General features: G+C 41.7%; 2 protein-coding genes across 3 annotated transcripts; both read left to right on the top strand.

Annotated features, from left to right (window-relative positions):
- The first annotated feature begins 1,083 nt into the window (after positions 1 to 1,083).
- Positions 1,084 to 5,085, top strand: dusp22b (dual specificity phosphatase 22b). Of its 2 annotated transcripts, XM_070919713.1 has the most exons (7): positions 1,084 to 1,222; positions 1,661 to 1,694; positions 1,789 to 1,871; positions 2,576 to 2,625; positions 3,436 to 3,510; positions 4,361 to 4,532; positions 4,628 to 5,085. In XM_070919713.1, the coding sequence occupies exons 1-7, from the start codon at positions 1,202 to 1,204 to the stop codon at positions 4,766 to 4,768; spliced, it is 576 nt and encodes a 191-aa protein (XP_070775814.1). In that variant the 5' UTR covers positions 1,084 to 1,201; the 3' UTR covers positions 4,769 to 5,085. The 2 variants fall into 2 exon arrangements, with proteins under 2 accessions (XP_070775814.1, XP_070775816.1); XM_070919715.1 differs by lacking the exon at positions 3,436 to 3,510.
- Positions 5,086 to 5,842: 757 nt separating this feature from the next.
- Positions 5,843 to 12,752, top strand: irf4a (interferon regulatory factor 4a). Its single transcript, XM_070919712.1, has 9 exons — positions 5,843 to 5,852; positions 6,649 to 6,848; positions 7,119 to 7,305; positions 8,114 to 8,199; positions 8,344 to 8,518; positions 9,775 to 9,855; positions 10,212 to 10,610; positions 11,605 to 11,717; positions 12,603 to 12,752. Exons 1-9 carry the CDS (start codon positions 5,843 to 5,845, stop codon positions 12,750 to 12,752), a joined length of 1,401 nt encoding a protein of 466 aa, XP_070775813.1.
- Positions 12,753 to 21,450: the final 8,698 nt, after the last annotated feature.

Genomic DNA, 21,450 nt, shown 5'->3' with positions numbered 1-21,450 from the left:
CAACAGCACTGTTTCCCATGCCGGCGATTGGCTTCTTACTGCCTGCCCCAGTCACCTTACTGGTTTTCTGTTTAGCTGCCTGGCTCTCTCTGGCTGGAGGAGATGTTGGGGAGGGAGGTTGGTGAAAAGTGCCTCCCCTGGTTTGACAAGCCTCTCATGGAGGTTTGGAATGTGCCTTAGACAGGGGTGGAGTCTGGACAACCCTTTACAGAGGTGTCAAGTCACAAATAATGCTCAGGGGGTAGAAAGTGTGAACATCCAGGGTGCAGGCAAGGGAGGGACCCTTCCTCATCCCTTCACTGCCACTGGATCAGTGTTTTTACTTCTGAGAACATCATGGTTCATCATCATTCAGCTGCATGCATCAGGACAAAGAGGCAAAGTTAATCTCAAAGATGGTTGGGGGTTTAAGTAAATCACTTGAAATTAGTTTATCTCTCCCTCTGGTGTGAAATCTGAGGGTAGCGTTCTGAACGAGGAATCGCACATCCAATAGTGTCTTCCTCTCACCAACTTTATTAATAACAGTATTCATAAACGTGGTTTACTATTCAACAATGAGGCAATCTGAAAACCATCTTGCTTCTTAGTTTGCATATATAAAGGACCTTAAAATATATTATTGGTATATTAATGAAATCATTCCCAGTTTCACGTGTGATATCACACATAATCTAGTGTACTGATAATCTAATGCGGTTGAAGGCAAACACTGACAGAAAGTTGATATCTAACTGGATGAGTTTATATTCCATCTCACTTCATGGTGGTCAATTGTGTTCCTAAAATATCTCCACGGGGGGGGGGGGGGGGGTGATGGCTAATTCGGCTCTGGTATGTGTGTCTGTTGTGTAAGTTTATTTTAGGGCGCAGTATTTGCTGTCATCGTGCCAGGAAGTCAGGCTATTAATATATGTAACTAGGGTTTAGACCACACCTGTGTCCGCGCAACACTTCTAATTCTCCCGAAACGCCGCGCTCCTTACGTCAGCAAACTACGACTCCCAGCATTCAACACGGGGGAGCTTGGGAAAGCAGCGCTGCTCGACCCGCCTGGACGCTGAGCTGCAGCATTTGTGCCCCTTCAGCGGGTTTGGGAAGCCGGGAAGCCGTCAAGCCGCTGGATAAGCGTTTTTACACAACGAGGAAACACGGCGCGGCATTTCTGTTCACTGCTGTCTTTCAGACGGGGTCTGTCAGCATGGGTAATGGCATCAATAAGGTATGATTTTCAGATGTTGCATGGTGGCTGGTGTTGAGTTCTCACACGAGTGGTCCTGAGTGTGATTAGGGTGATAGAGCTCGTCATCTTTAATAGAGTCTTTGAGGTGTTTAGCACAAAACAAAAGTTGTGTCTGCTCATTAGTTTTACAGGATTCAGTGAAAAGAATTCAACTCAAACCATATTAACTTAAGTGGTCTAACTATGAATATTTAACATAATGGAGATTGTTTTACCTGCTTTTTTATTTTGGTTATTTTTCTAGTCACATGACCTCAAGTTTACATTTGAACCATGAGCTATCATTTCTAATTATCATTTCATATTTTCAGGCTGTCATTTGAGTCCCTTCAGCTGCTCTACCACCTCATATACGTATCAATGATGCTCTGACCATGTCCGCCTCAAACGTGTACATCTATATCTCTGTGCTTATAGGTCCTGCCTGACTTGTACTTGGGTAATTTCAAAGGTGAGTCTTAGTGTTTTTTTATTTATTATTTTTTTGGATTTGGTTCTTGTATATGGCAGCACATACCTATGGTCTCTGTTTCTGTTTATGTCAGATGCAAGAGACAGAGAACAGCTTGCCAGAAACAACATCACACACATCCTGTCCATTCATGACAGCGCGGCTCCCATCCTCCAGGTGAGAGACTCTCCGCCTCCTTGCTATACATAACATCTTCGCCCTATTGTGCATCTTAAATTTCTCATTAATCTTTCAAGCAAATGAGACTGAACAGATCCAATTGGCTGAGACCCTCTTGGTGTGTTAGTACAGGGCGCATGACTCTGACACAGTCCATAAACCAGTCCCTCCGGTTGGTCAGGAAGCAGTGCCACGCTGCTTCTTGAGCAAACAACCGCCAGCCCCGAATGAATACACAATAAGCAGCGGAGTTTCTTACTCGTGATTGTCGGAGTATCATGAAGAATTCCAGCCAACAACAGTTGGTTTGGTCAGTGTGCTGATTGTGTGCTTGTGTGGGTTTGAGAGTAGGCGGTTGTTCTTGCTTTAGCCAGTGTGGACTGTGCAGTCTCGCTTCATTATTATTATTATTTTTCTAGGTTATTGATTTGGATGTAAAGTTTCTCTAATCGCTGCAAGTGCAAAAGCAGCTTCTGCTCTCAGTTTTGTCATTTTAAAAAGGAGCAAGTGACTACAAATCAGCTCAAAATTGCCTTTATTCTTCCACATGCAGAACACAGCCTGTGTTCACCATCAGCAACACACACACACGACACCTTAAGAGCGTTCTTGTGCAGTGGTATTCATCACCTGTGTATTGATTTGTGTAAAATGCATTAGTGACTGCTGCTGACAGGTAACTAGTGTACTTTGTCCCTCAGGAGATGACCTATCTTTGCATTTCAGCAGCTGACCTGCCCACACAAAACCTGTAAGTACCAAAATGTGCGGCACAGCAACACAGCGCAGAACAATGAAAGGCTGAGGCAGAGACAGAGAGTACCACATGCATTTGAGGCTGCACTGTGTGGGCGTCTGAGGTTCATTTCTCTTCAAGCTAACGTGTAAATGATATGCTCTCACAAGCTCGACGTTTAACTGTGAACATCACAGTAATGTGGTTGGATTCGGCTCTCGGTGGCGTGGTTGTTCTTTTGACACAAGCACATGCAGGTGTTTTTCTGTAACATGAGAAACTGGGGAAGACAAAGTCAAGGCTGGTGCATGTATCACCAAGGGATACCCTGGTGCAAAAGACACACGCTCAAACACAACTCAAATCTTCTACAGCCAAATTCGCATTTCACACGGCATTATAGCAGGAAGGAAGTCTCGCAGCTCAGTTCTGCAGTTTTAGCATGATAGTTGGTGCTGTGCCCCCCCCCCCCCCCCCCCAACACACACACACGCACATACATGTCCGTGCGTGTGTCACTCTTCCCCTGATTGTCTCATAGCTTTTTGGTTCAGAGTGCGAGGTGTTTGAAACCTGTTTAGTGAAATAAGACACCAACTCTCTCAAACCTGAGATGAACACACCCTCATCCTGATCCGTCCAGGATAAGAAATGACACATGTACACAACCAACTCTTGTGTAGATGCATGCAGGAGCTCTAAAGTGTCAGTGAGGACAAGACAACAGCACAAAGTCACAGTTCTTGCAGCAGTTCTTGCCGTGTTCTCATGATTGTTTAAAGCGGTCATGGCCTATTGTAACAAACATTTTTTTATGCTCCACAGGACTCAGCACTTTAAACAAAGTATAATGTTCATGCACGAGTCCCGCCTGAAAGGAGAAGGCTGCCTCGTTCACTGGTGAGAGCACCTCAAAGCTAGGACCAAGGTTCACTCAAACGGGCCACTGAAACGAGAGAAGCTACTTAAGTAACGGAACTAGAATGATTTCCTCCATCTATCTTATAATACAGCTCTAGATGAACTGTACATTCATATAAAAAAACAACAACTGAGATCAACCATGTACACGAGTGAACCCATGTGTAACTGCTGCACAGGGGAGATTAAATGATAAGCAAAAGCCTATTCTTGAACTTCCCAAAACAGAGTACAGTAACACAACACAGCCACATTGTGTTTTTTGCAGTGGGGTAGCTGACCATGTGTTCACAGGGGAACAAGAGGCTATTTATACGATCTGCATTGCCACGGGTTTCTCTACTATACTTACTGACCAAAGCATTAAGATTTCATTCAAACATGTTGTGTATTTAATCAGTTTCTACACCCCAGTCCCCTTATTTTACCACATACTTTTTGTATTTTATTCTCTGTCCATCTGTCACTGTCTGTAGTCTGGTATTGCCTGGAGTGTCACCTGCTGTAGATATTTAATCTGATGTTTATTACTGGGGATCTTCAGTTATTGTTATATCATACTGAAGGTTATGTGTTATCAACCTCTAGTTCTCACACAGTATGTTTACATGCATCTGGTTTTATACATATTCAGGATATGATGTTTACATGGAACATAGAGAACCCTGTTATTTATATCCACGTTTACATATTTTCCAGTAGCTTCTTCATCGACAAGAGCAACAACAAAATATTTGCTTGCTTTTACTTTTATTTCAGGATGTAAATAAGTTCATGATGAGTTACATTTCATGCGTCATACTCTTCGTCCATCCCTCTCTTCTTACAGTTTGGCAGGTGTGTCCCGCAGCGTCACCCTGGTGGTAGCTTACATCATGACGGTGACGGGGCTGGGCTGGCAGGAGGCGCTGTCTGCGGTGAAGGTGGTCCGTCCCTGTGCTGGCCCCAACCTGGGCTTTCAGCGCCAGCTCCAGGAGTTTGAGGCTACTCAAGCTGATCAGGTCAGTCCTAGGAACTGTGCTATGAGAAGAACGGAGAGAGTTGCACCATCACTATTTTGTGAAATTCTTTACACAACGGCTTTCTTTTCCTGTAGTTCAGAGAATGGCTGCAGATGGAATATAAGGACAACCCCTTTAGTGATGAGGCTGATATACGGGACCTGCTTGCCAGGGCTTCTAAAGACAATGGTAAGCAGGCGGAAAAACAGGCATCTACCCCACCTGGAGGTATCTGATCAGATCTTTTGATTAGATCATTTGCAGCTCAGCCTGGAGGATCGCACCACCGTGTGATGCTCCACTACTCTGGACCTCTCTGGAAGTCTAATGTGCTTTGGAGTGGACTACCGTCAAATGATAAATATCATGGACATGAACACCGGAAGAGACAACACTGGAAGGAACTATTAATATGTGCACATATTAATATTCAATTTTAGCATTGATTGATGTTTCTGGTGCTGTTTATTTCTAATTTATGAATGTTGTGAACTGTTTTTTTGTACTGTGTCACGATGATTTCAAATTGTGAAAATAAAAGGAGTAAAGTCAAGTGGTTTTTTTTCCGAGGCTATCGATCGGTGGGCTGCCATATTGAAGGTGATACACATTCTGTGCTGTGTTTACGTCTCTGTTTCCTGGTTGTCTTCCTGTTTGTCTAATGTGCAAGGGAGGTCATGCATGGTGACACGAAAAAACACCAAGATCACGTTCTTTTATCACTCTTTCTTCTCAATTGTCTTTAGAGACCGTAAAGCATAAAAAAAGCCAATAATTTCACCCCGGTGAGAATATTACATTCAGTGGTTTTATAATCGCTGGAGATAGCGGGGCATGTTCATGAACAGCCACTGGAGGGCAGTAATACTCACAAATCAGCCTAAAATACATTGTACTCTCAATTCAAGCGTGTATGTTGTTCTGACACTGCTTCCTCGAGCCTCATGTCTTTCCCCATTAACAGAATTAAGACTAGAAATTTCTAGTCAGCATTTGCCACTGGAAATTAGGTTGAACTGGCAGGCTTTTTAGACAAACAATATGTGGTGGAATATTTTCGTGTTGGTATGTTGTGCTCAGGTAATTGTTCCATTCCGTCCCGGTGTCTGCTCGGGGTGTCACTCGAGGGATTCCCCACCTCACGGCTGTGTGGGCGCAGAGTTTCACAGAAATGAGTGCCTGATAGCTGCGCATCTCCTCTTGAACTTCTCAGAGCCCGAGAGGCTCCTCCCTGTCACAAATCAAGATGTGATAACATTTAAGAATAGGACGCCGAGAGCTTGAAAACAGATTTCAGCGGGGGAGCTCACATGATCAAAGGTAAGCGGCAGCAGCTCCCCTTTTCTAAAATGTATGACGGTATTTTTCAACATCATTCTTAATGAGAACTTTGAATTTATCAATTAATAACCCCAGCAGTTTCAGCCCCTCACCTCTGTATCAAGTTTGAATCTCAAGATAACATTAACTCACTGTTACGCGTTTCACATTAGAAATTCTACTAATATGTAACTTGTGAGCACGAGTTTAAATCTTATTGAAGTTGAATTAATGTCCTAATCAACTGATAATATTAAGTTAAAGAAATGTGATAAGGTGTCATTAGCATATAGGTCTATCTCACCACACATTGTAGGCCTAGTTGTGGTAAAACTCTTTCTTGTAATTGAATTCTAGCTGCATGACTTGGTTATGTTTTTATTCATGCATGTACATCTCAAATGAGTCACATTTCTTTCCTCTGACAGAAGTTAAAACTGTGCTAAACGTGATGAAGACAATTGCCCACTCCTTTGTAAATGAGTATGGCCCAACGTGTCAAAACCATGGCTAGATAACAAGATAAAATGTATTAAAAGTGCTTGCTAATATAACAGCTGTAGAACTGCAGAGGAGAATCTATGTGGAGCATTAACTAACTCTGGGACCTATTTTGTAACTAACAGATGTGTAATTTGAAAGTAATTTTAACCAGCAATTGTAATAATGATAACTGTTTTAAGCTGAACCTAATATCTTTATCAATTTATACATGTTATCATGTCTCAGGTTCATTATTAAACTATAACTGCTTCTACTTACCGTGCCTGCAGCTTCATTTTATTTTATTTTGCAGAGATGAACCTGGATGAGGACAGTGGCCTGACAGTCAGTTGCGGCAACGGCAAACTGAGACAGTGGCTGATCGACCAGATTGACAGCAGGAGATATCCCGGCCTGGTTTGGGAAAACGATGAAAAATCTATCTTTAGGATTCCATGGAAACATGCAGGAAAACAAGACTATAACAGAGACGAGGATGCTGCACTCTTCAAGGTCAGACCATCACCACATGTCTTCTCACACTGCACCTGAAGTTTCTGACCATTGCATTTTAAACACACTAATGCGTATGAATGACCAAAGATAATGTAGTAATGTAGTTACTTCTTTCATTTTTGCTGCAGCTGTGTTAAAGGCTAATGCTAAAAAGGATAGAGGCGTCCATGCGTCATTGCTGCATTCTTCAGAGCCCTAACTTTTATTAAGTTCTTAGTAGATGACTAAAGAGGAAGTCTAAATTAATCTACTCAATGATTGTTTCAGGCATGGGCATTGTTTAAGGGAAAATATAAGGAAGGAGTCGACAAGCCAGATCCCCCCACATGGAAAACCAGACTACGCTGTGCTCTTAATAAAAGCAACGACTTTGATGAGTTAGTGGAAAGAAGCCAATTGGACATCTCAGATCCCTATAAAGTCTACAGAATCATTCCAGAGGAAGCTAAAAAAGGTAAGTGCATGTAAATATCATCCATCAAAATTGCAGTATAGTTTTGGAGAATTACATTCAGCCATCCATCTATGTGAGGCGAGGTGTTGGGAGTGAAATGGTTTATGGTTGAAATTTGATAAGAAATTGTAAAATCTAAAGCAATGGTTCATTTGCATATACAGTATACTGCTGCATTTCACAAAGCATCTCACATTGTTTACAGACTATTGGCAACTTCTTTTTACACACATATGCACCACTGCAGTTGACTCTGATGAGGCAGGAAGCACAAAGGAAGCCAGAGCATGTACCAAAAAGGCCATAGTGCTTTTTTTAGAGGGCTTCAGTTACTAAGCGCAGGGTGCACATAACACAACCAGACGACCTCCAGCCTTGCATAACTAAGTCTCTGCCATCATACAACATTTTTTTTGTCACACCAGAGCAGTTTTTGCTATCTGTGCTGACACTTAACTCTCGAAATGAACAAGATGCAGATTGGCTCTTCCCTTCGTCGTCTGTTGCACTCACTCTGTGCACAACACCCTGTCACTCACGTGAAAATAGCAGGACTTCACAAGTGCACAAAACACATTCACAGTTTGAACCTGCCAGCAATGAATTAGGTTAGTGAGGTTCACAGAATATTACGCCTCACATATTCTCAATTTATTGGTAATCTATACAAAAAGAAACTATGCTATGATTGTGGATTGTTGTTAAAGATGTTCGTTCTCTTTTTGTGGATAAGCAGTGTCTTCATAGCAAAGCATGGCCAATGTTGTGGACCAATTACAAATGTATATCTGGTTTTGTACATTTACAGGAATGAAGATGAGCAGTATGGAGGAGACACCCTCACATGTAAATGCCCTTGGCTATATTCCTCCATATACGCCTCTGCACACCCAGGTCAGCAGATTGATTTTGTGGCTGCTGCATGCTATAGCCTGGCCCTAGCGCATGCACATAAAGGAATCTGCAATATTACTCATTGCAAATGTCTTGGTTTGATGACATCCTCTCTGAGTGACCATCCCTGTGGTCTTTTCTCAGGTACCTGGCTATATGGTTCCTCAGGAGAGACGGGACTGGAGGGAATACTCGCCACCAGAGCAACAGCCTCTTCCTCCTCATCATCACCATGGGCCACATGCAGAGTTGCCATACGGTCAGTGCCATTACCCATCAGCGTTCAGCCGGGCTTGGCCAGGGTCACATGCAGAAAATGGTAAGATAAGGACATACACACATCAAACAACATTTAGAGATGGTCAGGATGATAAAACCACATCAATAGATTTAATAATTGACTGTGTACGTAAGTGTGAATGTAATGCTCAACAGATATACAGTATGATGCAATGTCTATCTTAAATTTCATCTGGTGCATTTTCAGCTTGCTTTAATCTATGAAAATATGCTTTCACAAATATTATCCAAATAATGGCACCAATTTTCAACCATGGACACCTCGCTGTGACACCCTGTCAGTCCTTTTATCAGACGAACAAGAAGCCAGGTCTGAGATTGAATAAAGTTGTGACTTTACTGACGCAAAGTATAAAGAGCGCTTGTAATCACGCTGATTTGTTTCGTGTTATGTCATGAGCTATCATCAGTGATCTTTGATTTGTAGATCATTTTATCGTAGGTTATTCAAAATTTTACAGTTATCAGTTAACAGTCATAGTTTACAGTGGTTTGACCCCCCCCCCCACACACACACACAAGTTTAAAGATTGTTCGTTGCTAACTTTTTAAAGCATTAACAAAAACAAGGGTTATGTTTGTGTCATTAATAATAAACCCCACAAAAGCCCATGTTTCAGTGAAAATGTAAGCATCTTCCTACCTACCTACCTTCCTTGTAGATTAAAATATATTAATTTCATCTTCTGTACAAAGAACAAAGCTCTCTGACATTAGCTGGTCGTCTCTGCATCAGACAGGCAAGATGCCATCAGTGTGCCAAGACTAGCTGCTGCTTGTCATATAGTATTTGCTAGTTTTATGTTTTAGTCAGGACAGTCTTGATAAGGTGTTAACTATTTATTGTAAGAACAACATGCGTTTGGCCATGTTGCTTGTGATGCTCAAGAACCCAGACGCAAAGTCTGGGATACAAAACATTTAAATTATATCATATTGAAAGGACAAATATGTGCAATTCCCATGAGCATAAATGCTGGAGATGGCAGTAGTGAAATAGCAGGGGAAAACAGGCAGTGGTTGATGCAGCAGCTATGCAGTGCTGATCAGTGGTCCGTGCAGAAAAAGAGTGCCAAATTTGTTTATGTGGACGGCCTGGTTGTTTTTGTGTGTGATGGAAGATGTGTGAAACATGTGACTTCTTTGCATGCCTGATCTGCCACAAAGCTCTTAATGTTTGGTATTTGGGTTTTTTCACGTGTGGCACAATGCCCTTTCACAAATTTCATTTCTCTAATTATGACCAGTATTTTTTTATGTATTTATTCTGTGCAGGTTTTCAGCTCTCCTTCCACACCTACTTGTCAGAGTCTCAACCCCCTGTGTATACAATGGACCCCAACAATGCCACAACAGGTAAAGAATCATCTCGGGCTTGTTTGAAGACAGACTCAGACGTTCACTCACATGCTTGTTTTTTGAATGTATTTGCATATACAGATAAGAAACTACAAACACCTACTTACTTCCCCATTCTGAACTCACAGCAGCAGGCCATGATAGTGAATAGTGAGGTCTTTTTTATATATATATATATATATATATATCACATGATGATAGATTTAAAAAAGAGGGTGAAAAAGATGCTTGGAATGATAAGAGAGATGTGAGTAACACTCTGCACACCAAGATTACTGAGAAAAACAAGCTTGACATTTCAGGGCCTCCATCAGTAAGTATATATCTGCTAAATACTTGTCTCTTTCTTCCAGACTTCAGCCTGCATGTGTCCCTATACTACAGAGAGTCTTTGGTGAAGGAGGTTACCACCAGCAGCCCAGAAGGTTGTCGGATCACCTCCTCTTCCTCCTCCTCTCCATCCTCTTCCTCCTCTTCTTCCCCATGCCCAGAGGACAAGTTTCACAGCGGCGCAGAAGTCATCCTTTTTCCATTCCCGTACCCCGAGTCTCACAGGCAGGGCGCTGAGATGCTTCCTAATGTACTGGAGAGGGGGGTGCTTCTGTGGATGATGCCTGATGGGTTGTACGCTAAGCGCCTCTGCCAGGGACGAGTGTACTGGGAAGGACCTCTGGCTCCATATTTGGATAAACCCAACAAGCTGGAGAAGGAGCAGCCATGCAAACTGTTTGACACCCAGCAGTTCCTTATTGGTAAGCACTGCTATGTTTCTGTATGTGTTCTGTTCACACCTGCCAGGTTTGGACACAATGGCAGAAACCATTCAATGCAACATTCCTGCAATAAAAAGTACTTCTGTGAAGTTTATAACGTTAACTTCTTGTTCAGATTGTGTCACAGAGAAGAAGTAGTCACATCCTTGTGTCAAGTCAAGTCAGTATTTATTTCTATTGCCCAAAATCACAAATCACAATTGCCTCAAATGGTTTTAAAATCTGGACAGTTTATGACATCCTCTATCCTTAGAGAAGTAGCAATATCATAAAATAAAAGTACTCCATTACAAGTAAAAGTCCTGTCTTTAATAATTTACCTGAAGTGTTTATTAATGTACAGTATTTGTCAACAATTATAACTTCTCCTCTGAAGACATATTTGATTAAATGTTATCTGTTTATACACCAGCCTCCACTTATGGGAGCCCACAGGAGACAAATACATGAGTAAATACCGGATAGGTAACGGATTTGGCTTTCGCTGCACATTGAATTCTTTAAGCGATAATAACCACTCTGCTTCAGCTATTTACAGTATGGCGACGGTTGTCGTCACGTTGATAATGGTTGTAGTTATGTTGATAATAGCTGTGAAGATGTTGAAGATAATGATGAAGGAGAGGCTGCAGGTGCTTTAGCTGGGTAAGTCCCTCTCTGTGTTGAGGTAACACTCGTCAGCAGGGGGCCAAAGTGTGTGGAGTCCCCGCCTACCTCATGTGGTCCACCACACAGCATGACAAGATGGTGTTTTCTGTGCCATTTTACACTGACATTTCTATCATCATCCTCATCAGTGGTTTCCAGAAAAGTCGTCATGATTAAGGAAAATGTCATGTGAGCAATTTGGGGTTTTTAATGTTTCTTTACAGTATATTTTAAATGTGACATGGAGTGTATGATAAGTAGCGCATCGTCGGTTTGTTATGGGTAATGCACCTCATTCCCCTCTCTTTTCTTGCTCTTCTCTCAGAGCTTCACGATTTCGCCCATAATGGCAGGCATTTACCGAGACACCAGGTGGTGCTATGTTTTGGAGATGAGTACCCCGACCCACAGCGGCCGAGGAAGATGATCACAGCACAGGTACCCATACACCATAAAATACTGTCCTCAGTATTACCTCAATACTGACCTCAGTACTGTCATACAAACGCAAAATGCAGTAACTAGCTTTCATATTTGGTCAAAATGTAATTAAGACCTGAATCTGACCTTTTGTTTACTCACATATTTTACCACATTAATCGGTCATTTCTGTGAAAATGCCTTTTTAAATTTCACTGAATCCTGCTTGCTGGTGATGTAGCCACAGCTAGCCTTAGCTAATTAATGTATTCATTGATTTTCCCTATAGCTGTGATCTGTAGCCTAATTTAAAAATATCCATTTTATATTAACTGACAGTTATTCAATTTTACACATAAGACACAAGCTAAATCCACTCATTACTGCTCCTGCTCAGGTTAATTAACCTTAGCAGATATCTGTGACTCTCTGACTAGTTGATTCATGCAATTCAATGTTTAAGCTACCCTTAAATGTATGAAAACATAAATTAATTTATTGTATTGAATTCAATAAAAATATTAATAGTAGTTGAGTCAGATAGGCAGACACCGAGCAAAACAGAGATACATTTAATTCATATTTATGAATCGTAAACGATCAAATTAAAGTTAATTCTCTTGAAGAAAGTAGTTCAAATGGACACTGGAGCTGACAGAGGTGCAGTATATGTATATTTTATGTATTTCTATTGTAGTTCTATTGTAATGATTTTTTTGGAAAAACAATCAACCAGAAAATATAAATCGAAATATAAGTTGATCTTTGTTATGCAGTTTGCTAGCCAACCTTTTTTTCAAGTTCACTGCGTCTTTAGGTACTGCTCTCTCCCTTTGTAGGAATAGGAAAACATGATTCAGCAGTCACATACAAATTTCATACAAAGACTTAATTTCATTTTAGGTGGAGCCAGTGTTTGCCAGAAAACTGGTGTACTATTACCAGCAGAACAATGGCCACTACCTGCGGGCTTATGATCACATCCAGGAACAGAACATATCTCCGACAATCGACTATACTTCCCAAAGACCTCTCCAGCACATTCAGGAGTGACAAGCATGCACAAACACACAAGAGGGCATGAATGTGAATGTAAACCGGTGCCCGTTTATCACGCCTTGTGACTGCAGTGCTGCGTACTGTAAATGGTAGAAGCTGTCATGGTTCTGAGGGGTAGAGATGGGGAAGACCCTGTTGTTTTCACACAACTATGCGTCGTAGTCTTTGTGTCTGTGAATGTGGAGTAATGTTTTTTTTTTCTCTACAAGTATTATTGTGACAGTGTGAAGGATGCGGTTTGAGGGTGGTGGGGGGAGGGCGGGGGGTGTGAGGGGAGCGGAGGGCGACTGAGACAGGAAGTACTAGCACAGGTGCACAGGAAGAATGGCCCCTATAATAAACACCGACATGTCAAAGGGATAAAACAGTGTATGAAAGAACACTTTTTGCATTTTCACAGGTAACAGTTGACAATCACAGACACTGCCTTTTAGATTCCTTCTGTGATTCAAGACTTTTATTACCTACAGCATTTAACGTGCAAAATAAAAACATTTCCTTAGATGAGCAGGTGAACAGTCAGCAATATCGTTGCTTCGTCCATTGTAGACCTCAGTTCTGGGTTTCGTTGCAAAAAAAAAAAATGTGAGAGAAATTGATGTTATCGCTGGTCTGTGCGGTGCAGTAGGGGAAGCTGTTATCAGAAATTGTTTACCTCTGGGCTGCTACATGTACTGCAGGACACACTTACCAATATCCATTTCTACTGAATCTGGTCAGCTTTTAGAAATATCTGATTCCTTTTAATTACAGCAGACTGATGAAGTAGTTTGTGGGTGGTAATCAAGATAAATGAACTGTTTCTTGGATGGATGGAGACTAAAGCCCATACCTGTGTATTACGTTACAAGTGCAGAAGGTTTTCACACAACAGTGGTTCCCAGTAAGGAGATAATCTAAGAAGTTACCAGAAGATTACAGAGATAGTAAATATTGTATTTTTATTTGCTGCATAAAATTTCCTCTAAGTGTTGCTTTTTTCTTGCTTTGTTTTGTGAAATACTGTATAGTTTTACTTTTTCAAATTATTCAAAGTCGATTGAACTTATAAACATGAAACTTGTGATGAGGGTTTGCAAATAGACATGGCTCCGTATTAAGCGCTCACAAGCAACAAAGTGTAGGGGACCACTGGCCTGCAACACATTATCAGAGAGCAGCCAGACCAGAAAGAGTGGCCTTGATGGGCGTCCTTGACCTGACTGACCTGAAGGAGGTTGACTGGAAAAATCACACTCATCCCGTAACTTGTAAGGAAACCGTACCTGTTCCTCTTGACCTGAAACTAGCGCCTTCACAAATAGGAAGAAAAACTACCTTTGTGGTCTGCATGCAAGTTCAGCCAGGGAGGAGCTCCATGGTTCCCATGCCTGAGATGCTGTAGAGGTTCACACACTGGATGTGACGTCTACCCAAAAGCCATCCTAAGATCCTAACAACCTACAGGGGAATGTGTATCATAAGAGATTAAAATCCAACAGTGACAATAATGGAATTCCTCATGCTGTTGAAGTCCTAACGACGCTGCAGTAGAAGGGATAAACCTTTTGTTTTTTTTCTGTGGTCCTGAGTTTCGATCTCTGCATTGACTTCCTTCACACTTAAACCACATCACTTTCACAATGGCTTCAAAAGTCTGACCAAAATCACAGGCAGGAATGTTTTTATGGGGTGTGTGTGTGTGTGTGTGTGTGTGTGTGTGTGTGTGTGTGTTTGTGTGTGTGAACCATAACCTTAAACATCTCAGTTTAAGACACTCATCGTCAGTCCCCTTGATTCTGTGCTGGGGGAAATTTTGTTTCACATTAGTTTACAGTCATACATTTGACTCAAAATCAAATCTTGATAGTGAAAACATTACCAGCTCCGTGTACAGTGTGCTGTTGTGGTAAACATTGTGTGTGTGTGTGTGTGTGTGTGTGTGTGTGTGGTAAAGGGCCACATGTATGTGGGTGGGTACATGTGTTTCACACAGTTGCACTATTACTGTTATCAGGAATTGACATTTATGGACTCAGGATAAAACATGTGACTCCCCCACCTACAACATCAGTGACTCAAACACAGACACGCACACCCATTTCACGTCTCATTTTACAGTTACAGTAATCATTCAAAGCAAGATACAGAGGAAATGTCAAAATAAGTGCATACTGAAAAACAAATCTTTTTTGTACAAAGTTTCTGAATAATGACAAAGACTGGAGATTGTAAGGAGATTGATTAATATAAAATTGCCATGTGGATAAATGATTTATTTTGAAATAAAATGATCAATCTTTTACTACTCGTGTCTGCTGTGCTGTTTTGTCTTGGTGCTCTTCTTGATTTGCAAACATAGGGAGGGAGAATGAGAGAGTCATATTTGGTGAGAAGAAGACCAAAGAAAAAAAAAGGAAAAAAGAAAAGCACATTCACATATTTGCCATGGTGTTTCCCCCTCTGCAGGAAGCCACATCATTTGTAGTCAGGCCTCAGTTTTTCCGCCCCGTGTGAGCCGTTACTCCAAGTGACATCGCCTAAGCCCCTCATGCAAAGCTTTGGAGGGGGCATTTTAGTCAACCAAATGCCCCAAATGTCACCAAAAGAATTGCAAAGAAATGAAACTAACGCAACCGTATAAAATGCAACACTTTCTCCAAGGGAAAGTGATGTTGTTGGTTCTGTATTGACTCAGTGAGTCAGTTGATTTGACTGGGCAAATAGTGATTCATTACCCTACATGAAACTCTGTCAATCTTTATGTGGAAATTTTCCACCTCAAAAAAAGAAGCAACTGAATGTGTCACAAAAATCACTGTAATTGTCTTGTATTTCTTGTGTAAATATTTCCATCTGATCCTGTTACCTGCTACCCCTCACACGTGGATCATCTTTTGGGGGTTTCACTGCAATTACAGTGACATTAACCCAGGTCACGCTTACTGTAAAACTTTTTAAACATTTACTTTAATGCTACATATTCCAAATACAGTTTGTATCCAAAGCAAAGTTGATTAGTTTATCTATTTATTTATGCGTCATACAACATCAAGGCTCTGAGGCAAGAAAAAAATGAGGGTGTATCACAAGAAAACTTAACAATGTTTTGCTGACATCTGCTGGTTGGTGAAGCTCCAGTGGTGACTCTGGTCCCTGGGGGCTGAGACCTCCCCAAGGGGGTCAGACGATGAACTCACTTATCTGTACTTTCTTCTGGTAAAATACTTGATAGTTTTACCTCTGTTTTAAATTAAAGAATCTGAGAAAGTAAAAATTGTTCTTTGCTTGAAGTGCTCTCATATGTGTGACCATTGATGAGGCATTGTGATTTAACTAACAGAGGGCAGTATCCTCCCCACAGTTTGGGTTGAAATCAGGCTCCAGGTTTTGAAATACTGCTGAACCTTCAGGGTTGTCATACACTTCTAGGAGTTGTACATGGATGATCATTGTAGTTTAAAAGCACTTGAGGAATTGCAGGCATGAGTGTACTTTATAGCTGTCATATGATGTCAGACACAAAAGGGAGTCCAGAGGTAAACAGTAAAACTGGCACACATACAAAAGATTTAATCTGCTGAAGGTTTTATTATACAGAAAAATCCAAAGTATCAATAATAACCTATTTCTGCAGATCGAATTCTGACACAAAAGTATCTAGACATTACATTCTGCATTCGCAACTCAATGGCCTAGTTAGATTCCCTGACTTTGACAAACCTCATCCCTGAGAACATACCTTTTGTAATTCTACACTAGACTCAGAGTCCGCGACCCCACTATGTTTAGGGTCAGACCCCTGCCCAGGATTTGATGACAGTCCTGTTTGACCCTCGTCGACTCTGGCTGATCCTGCTTGTTGACCCCATGGTTAGGAAGGTGTTGATTTTACGAATTTTGACCCCTTAAAATGACTGCAAATCCACCAATCAGCACTCACAGGCCCACAGCTGAAGCTATGTTCTTAAGATGGTGATAAATAGTTGACAGATGATCATGTCAAAGACGTTTGTAATGGCAAAACAGAGGACATTAAAACTGACCTGTGTAGGTGTGACTGAGTACATTACTCTATTATCCTCTTATTATAATGAAACTCATTACCATTATATTATCATTATAATAACCTATAATTATTAATTCTCTGGATATGACCTACACAAGGCATGAGAATTGCTCCCCATCACCAGTAAATAAAAACTTTATTGGCACAATTAATCAGCCTGAATTGTTTTCAGATGTCTATGTTTATCTGAGACTCTTCAGACAACAATGTACTTGACCCAATACGTTATGATGGCAGGAAAGCAATAACAGTTGTCGGATAAGGAGCAGCAATGTAATGGAAAACAATCAGATGACTTGGGACACGAGTGTAAACAGATAAGGGTTGATAAGCAGAACAATATGGTGGTCGACCTGGCACTGATGCAAGAGGGTGGGCTGCCTGTTGAGTTTGGCTTTTGGAGATAAAGGATGTCACACTAAGACATCAGTAGACAAAGTAGGAAATGATGCATTTTCACCATAATCTGGATTTCCTCCAGAGAAACACAACAAACAGAAGATTTTCAAGCTACAAAGTGAATAGTTACCAACCAACTCAGAAAAAAGGATATATATTTGTGCAGTAAAATAAATGACCAGCAGGGAGTGATGTATCGTTGGTTGGTTGATGTACTTAAAGAGCTGGGAAGAGTGCAAATATGAATTCCCTTCATGCAAAAAAAACCCATGATGTTCACACATTTGGGTGGTTGGACTGCATTAATCAGTGCATTCACAAACCCTTTGATCACTCTTAATGGCACGGGGATGTGAGTCCCTCCAACACCCCTGCCTCAACATACAAACATACATCCAGGAATGTGCACATACGCACACACACAAAATTTTGTAATTTATTTCCTCAATTTATTTGGATTCATTAGCAATATCAAATCATGCTCACTGGATTTCCTGCTAACAATTTCCTATCAAAAGAAAGGGTTTGGGGTTCTTTCATTTTTCCGTCTTTCCAAACACAGATGCTTTGTTTTGTGTGTCAAGTGACGCGCAGAGCCAGTGCTGACGGAGAGACGGAGGTGGTCAGAGTGACAGCTCGTGGGCTGTGTTGCGTGAGAGTGACTCGGGCTGTTCTCAGACTCTGTGTGGTCTGGGTGTGTGGTCTCCAGCTGACGGGCAGGGAGGAGAACGGGAGAGCCCTGTGTGTATGTGTGTGTGTGTGTGTGTGTGTGTGTGTGTGTGTGTGTGCGCTTATGTGTTTACTCTATCCAGTCAGAGTCAGGTCCAGGCTCTCTGTAGCCATGGCTGGACTAGAAAGCTTTGCCTTCCGCCACTCAGCAGCCCCGGTCTGAAAGATAAACACACACTGCCACCACTCTGACATGGCTCATCTAAGGATCATTTTTATTACAGGACCTGAGAGGCCTTTAGGTTAGAGGGTCTTAGGGTAGTGTGTAATTTCTGAAACTAAAGCTTTGTATAGAGTAATTTTCCAAACAGTATGGATTAGAAATTGATTTCTTGATCTTTCCCACACATTGTATTCACAGACATTTTGCAGTTTGACACTTTTGATTGCACATTTGTGCATTTTACATTTTTGTGTATTTATGTATTCATAATTTCTTATCTTGAATTTTCATCCCTTATATTTCTTTTTTCTAATCCTTAGTCTTTTAGCACGACATTAGGAGCATGCCACATTGCATTTCACAACTGTGACGTATAAACCTCTAAATCCTTGAATCCTATAGCTGACCAGATTCTTTCTTTCATTTTTGCTCATTTTTAGTTCACTGACTCAGCACTATGAATTATGTAATTAAATATTTAGAATTAATTTGGCGTTTCTGACGTGCTCAGCATTGACTTTATTTTTTTCACTGCATCTGAAATATTTGTCCCATGCTGGATGAATTTGCGTTTTTTGTTTTTGTTTTCTTTTTTCTTCCTCTTTCTTGTTTTATGTGAATATCTACTAAGTGTATTGTGTATGTTGTTCATGACAAAATTAAATCAAATCAAACCTAATTTAACATCATGTTTTATTGTATTAAATTTGTGTCTTATTCCATTTGAATAGTCTGCAGAGAGATCAAATTAAAATAATAAATGTCTTACCTTAAAATCATTCACAGTGAAGGAAATTAGACCTCATACAACCTCCATCACTCTTCCCTCCTGCACACACACATTCAGCCATTGGGCTACTCTACACTCCCGCTCCCTCTCCCACAGCGATCTCAGGGGAAGGCTATGTAATGCAGCACTGCTGAGAACGCGCCATGAAAATATAAATACAACCTCGCTGCATTTCAACCATGTAAATAAACAGGGCCACCCAAATTTCCAATTAGAGCTGGTGTGGAAGGCAGGAAATGGGGTAGACAAGATGATGCCACACCCCCTTCTCTATCCTCCACTCCTGCAAAGAGTCCACGTCCAGGTCCAGGTCAGGGACATGGGACAGTGGCAGTAGAAAGCAGAATACAGCATTCAACACCCCACTTAAGGCTGTTTTTGCACATCCCCCTTCAGCTCCGGTGTGTTCCTCCTCTCATTACCTCTCAAGGATGGGGCTCACACAGGCTTCCACAAAATTCAGATATGGTCATGGAACGAATGCATGGGATTTGATACTTATACCTATGAAATCACTATAATCTTGGTAATACGTAAGATTTCTTTTGGTTCACATGTCTCCACCTCGCAAACATTTCATTTACTTTATTTTGAGAAACCAAGCCTTACACCAGCTTGCCTTATCGGTCCCATCGAGGTTATCAGGCGATTCCTATTTGGCTGAAATGAGGCATTCTCGCTGTATTCCACGTCTTCTTGGAACAGCTAGGCACCATTATTACGCAGCTAAGCCCCAGGACCACCCAGGAGGTTGGGGTCCACTTGTGCGAGGCAGAGGCAGGGTCCTTGTTGTGATAAGAAAGACAAGCCTTCTCTGAGGAGAGATGGTGCTTTGATAGCGAGGCGAAGTTCGTCTGATAGCTGCCGGATCAAAGTCTGATAGACTCTACTGGCACTCAGTAGGTCGAGCTCATGTGCCTGCTTCAGCTGTGGTCAGTCTGCAAACATCATGGGGCCTATTAGTTAACATAAACACACAACTTAGTGTAATTACCCCAGATAGTCAAAGAGCTGTGTCATGAAAGTCACTTTCACTCCAGATATGGTTGTCAGGGATATCACCACATTTCTTAATGACTATAATTCACCCGGAAAGGGCAGAGCTCATTTAGATAAGTCTGAGGGAAGGATCTTAGGTAATGATTTGTCCTCATTGTGTACGTATGTCTGTGGAACAGTTGGACAAATTTGTCATTGTGTCTTGTTGAGTTGTCCTCGGATGGCACCAACACAGATACCCCAAAACTGTGTCCTCCTCCGTCCATCATCCATAGTTCAATGTTTATGTTTGATTGGTCTCTGAGTGTAGTGTCTCTTCCCTCACAGGCTCCCAAACAGCCATACAGGAAACAGACAGTATAAACACAGGGCTGGGGAGATCCTCCCTTGCCTTGACTCTGTGCTGCAGAACCTCAATGTAAACACACAGAGACACTGGCTACTCATACTGAGAAAGTTTGTAAAACTAGGAGCCGTCACTCAAGTAGAATTTTGACCAACTTCTCGTGAGAGTAACAGATTCAGGAATATTTGCTGGAGGCCGCGTTGTCCTTTTACCGCATACTCAAATACGATGCTTTTCACAGACAGATCATGCCATGGCTTTGACAGATTTAATATTATGTAAGCTGAGCCAAAACAAGACTTAGAGTCTACAGCCACATGGCGCTATGAGGCTGTACTTAGCTGGTGCTTTGAGCACAGTGACAATGCATACTGATAGTTACATGTTTAGCAGGTAATGTTTATCATGTTCACCGTCTTAGTTTAGGTGATGGAAATGTCATTAGTTTTGCAGGCATTTGGTCATAAACCAAAGTATTGGAGAAACTGATATTTTGGCCTGATGACAACATTAGTTGGTTTGAGTTTAGGCGCAGCCCTCTAAGCTGTGGGCCCCACTGTCCTTGAACTAGCCCAAGAAAAAGCTATTTTAGGAAGCAGATTGTCTTAGCAAGATTTTTACACAAGGTGAGCCTGAGGTGGGGCTCACGTAAAATGGGGGCGTTGACTAAACGTCTTCCGTGCTACCGAACTAGCGATAGCCTTGAGGACTGCTCCTGTACTCACTGCGTTACGGTGCGTAGCTAACATTCGCGCCAATTAATTTCGAAAGAGCAACGACCAATGGGGAAACTCCAACACTTGACGACCAATGGTGTCACTTCATCCACCTTAATTAATCACTGGTTAAATGCACCATCCGGCGACCACACCACCGGAAACAAATCAAACACGCCAGCAGGTGCATGCCGGGTCTGGCTAACATGCTAAATGCTAAAATACTTAACTGCTCGTGGTGGGTCCTCCAGCGGTGAAATTTTGCATCCCCTCAAAGACGTTTACCTTCAGTGACGTGTCTGAGGCCTTCTGCTGTTTTTGACAGTAATCTCTGTCACACTTGTGGCTGCAGAGCCTCATTCAGCTCTGAAAACTTTGATGAGCGCAGTGGGACAGACATGCTGAGTGGACCGGTTTTATTACACCGATTGCGGAGGACTTCGCGGTGCACAAGACACACTCAGACAGGTGAGTACAACAACAAACTCGCTGTGATGTTTGT

This window comes from Enoplosus armatus, chromosome 14, assembly GCF_043641665.1.
Source record: "Enoplosus armatus isolate fEnoArm2 chromosome 14, fEnoArm2.hap1, whole genome shotgun sequence".
Classification (NCBI taxonomy): Eukaryota; Metazoa; Chordata; class Actinopteri; order Centrarchiformes; family Enoplosidae; genus Enoplosus; species Enoplosus armatus.
Note: the sequence above shows the minus strand (reverse complement) of the source record. Positions and strands in the feature narration are given on the sequence as shown.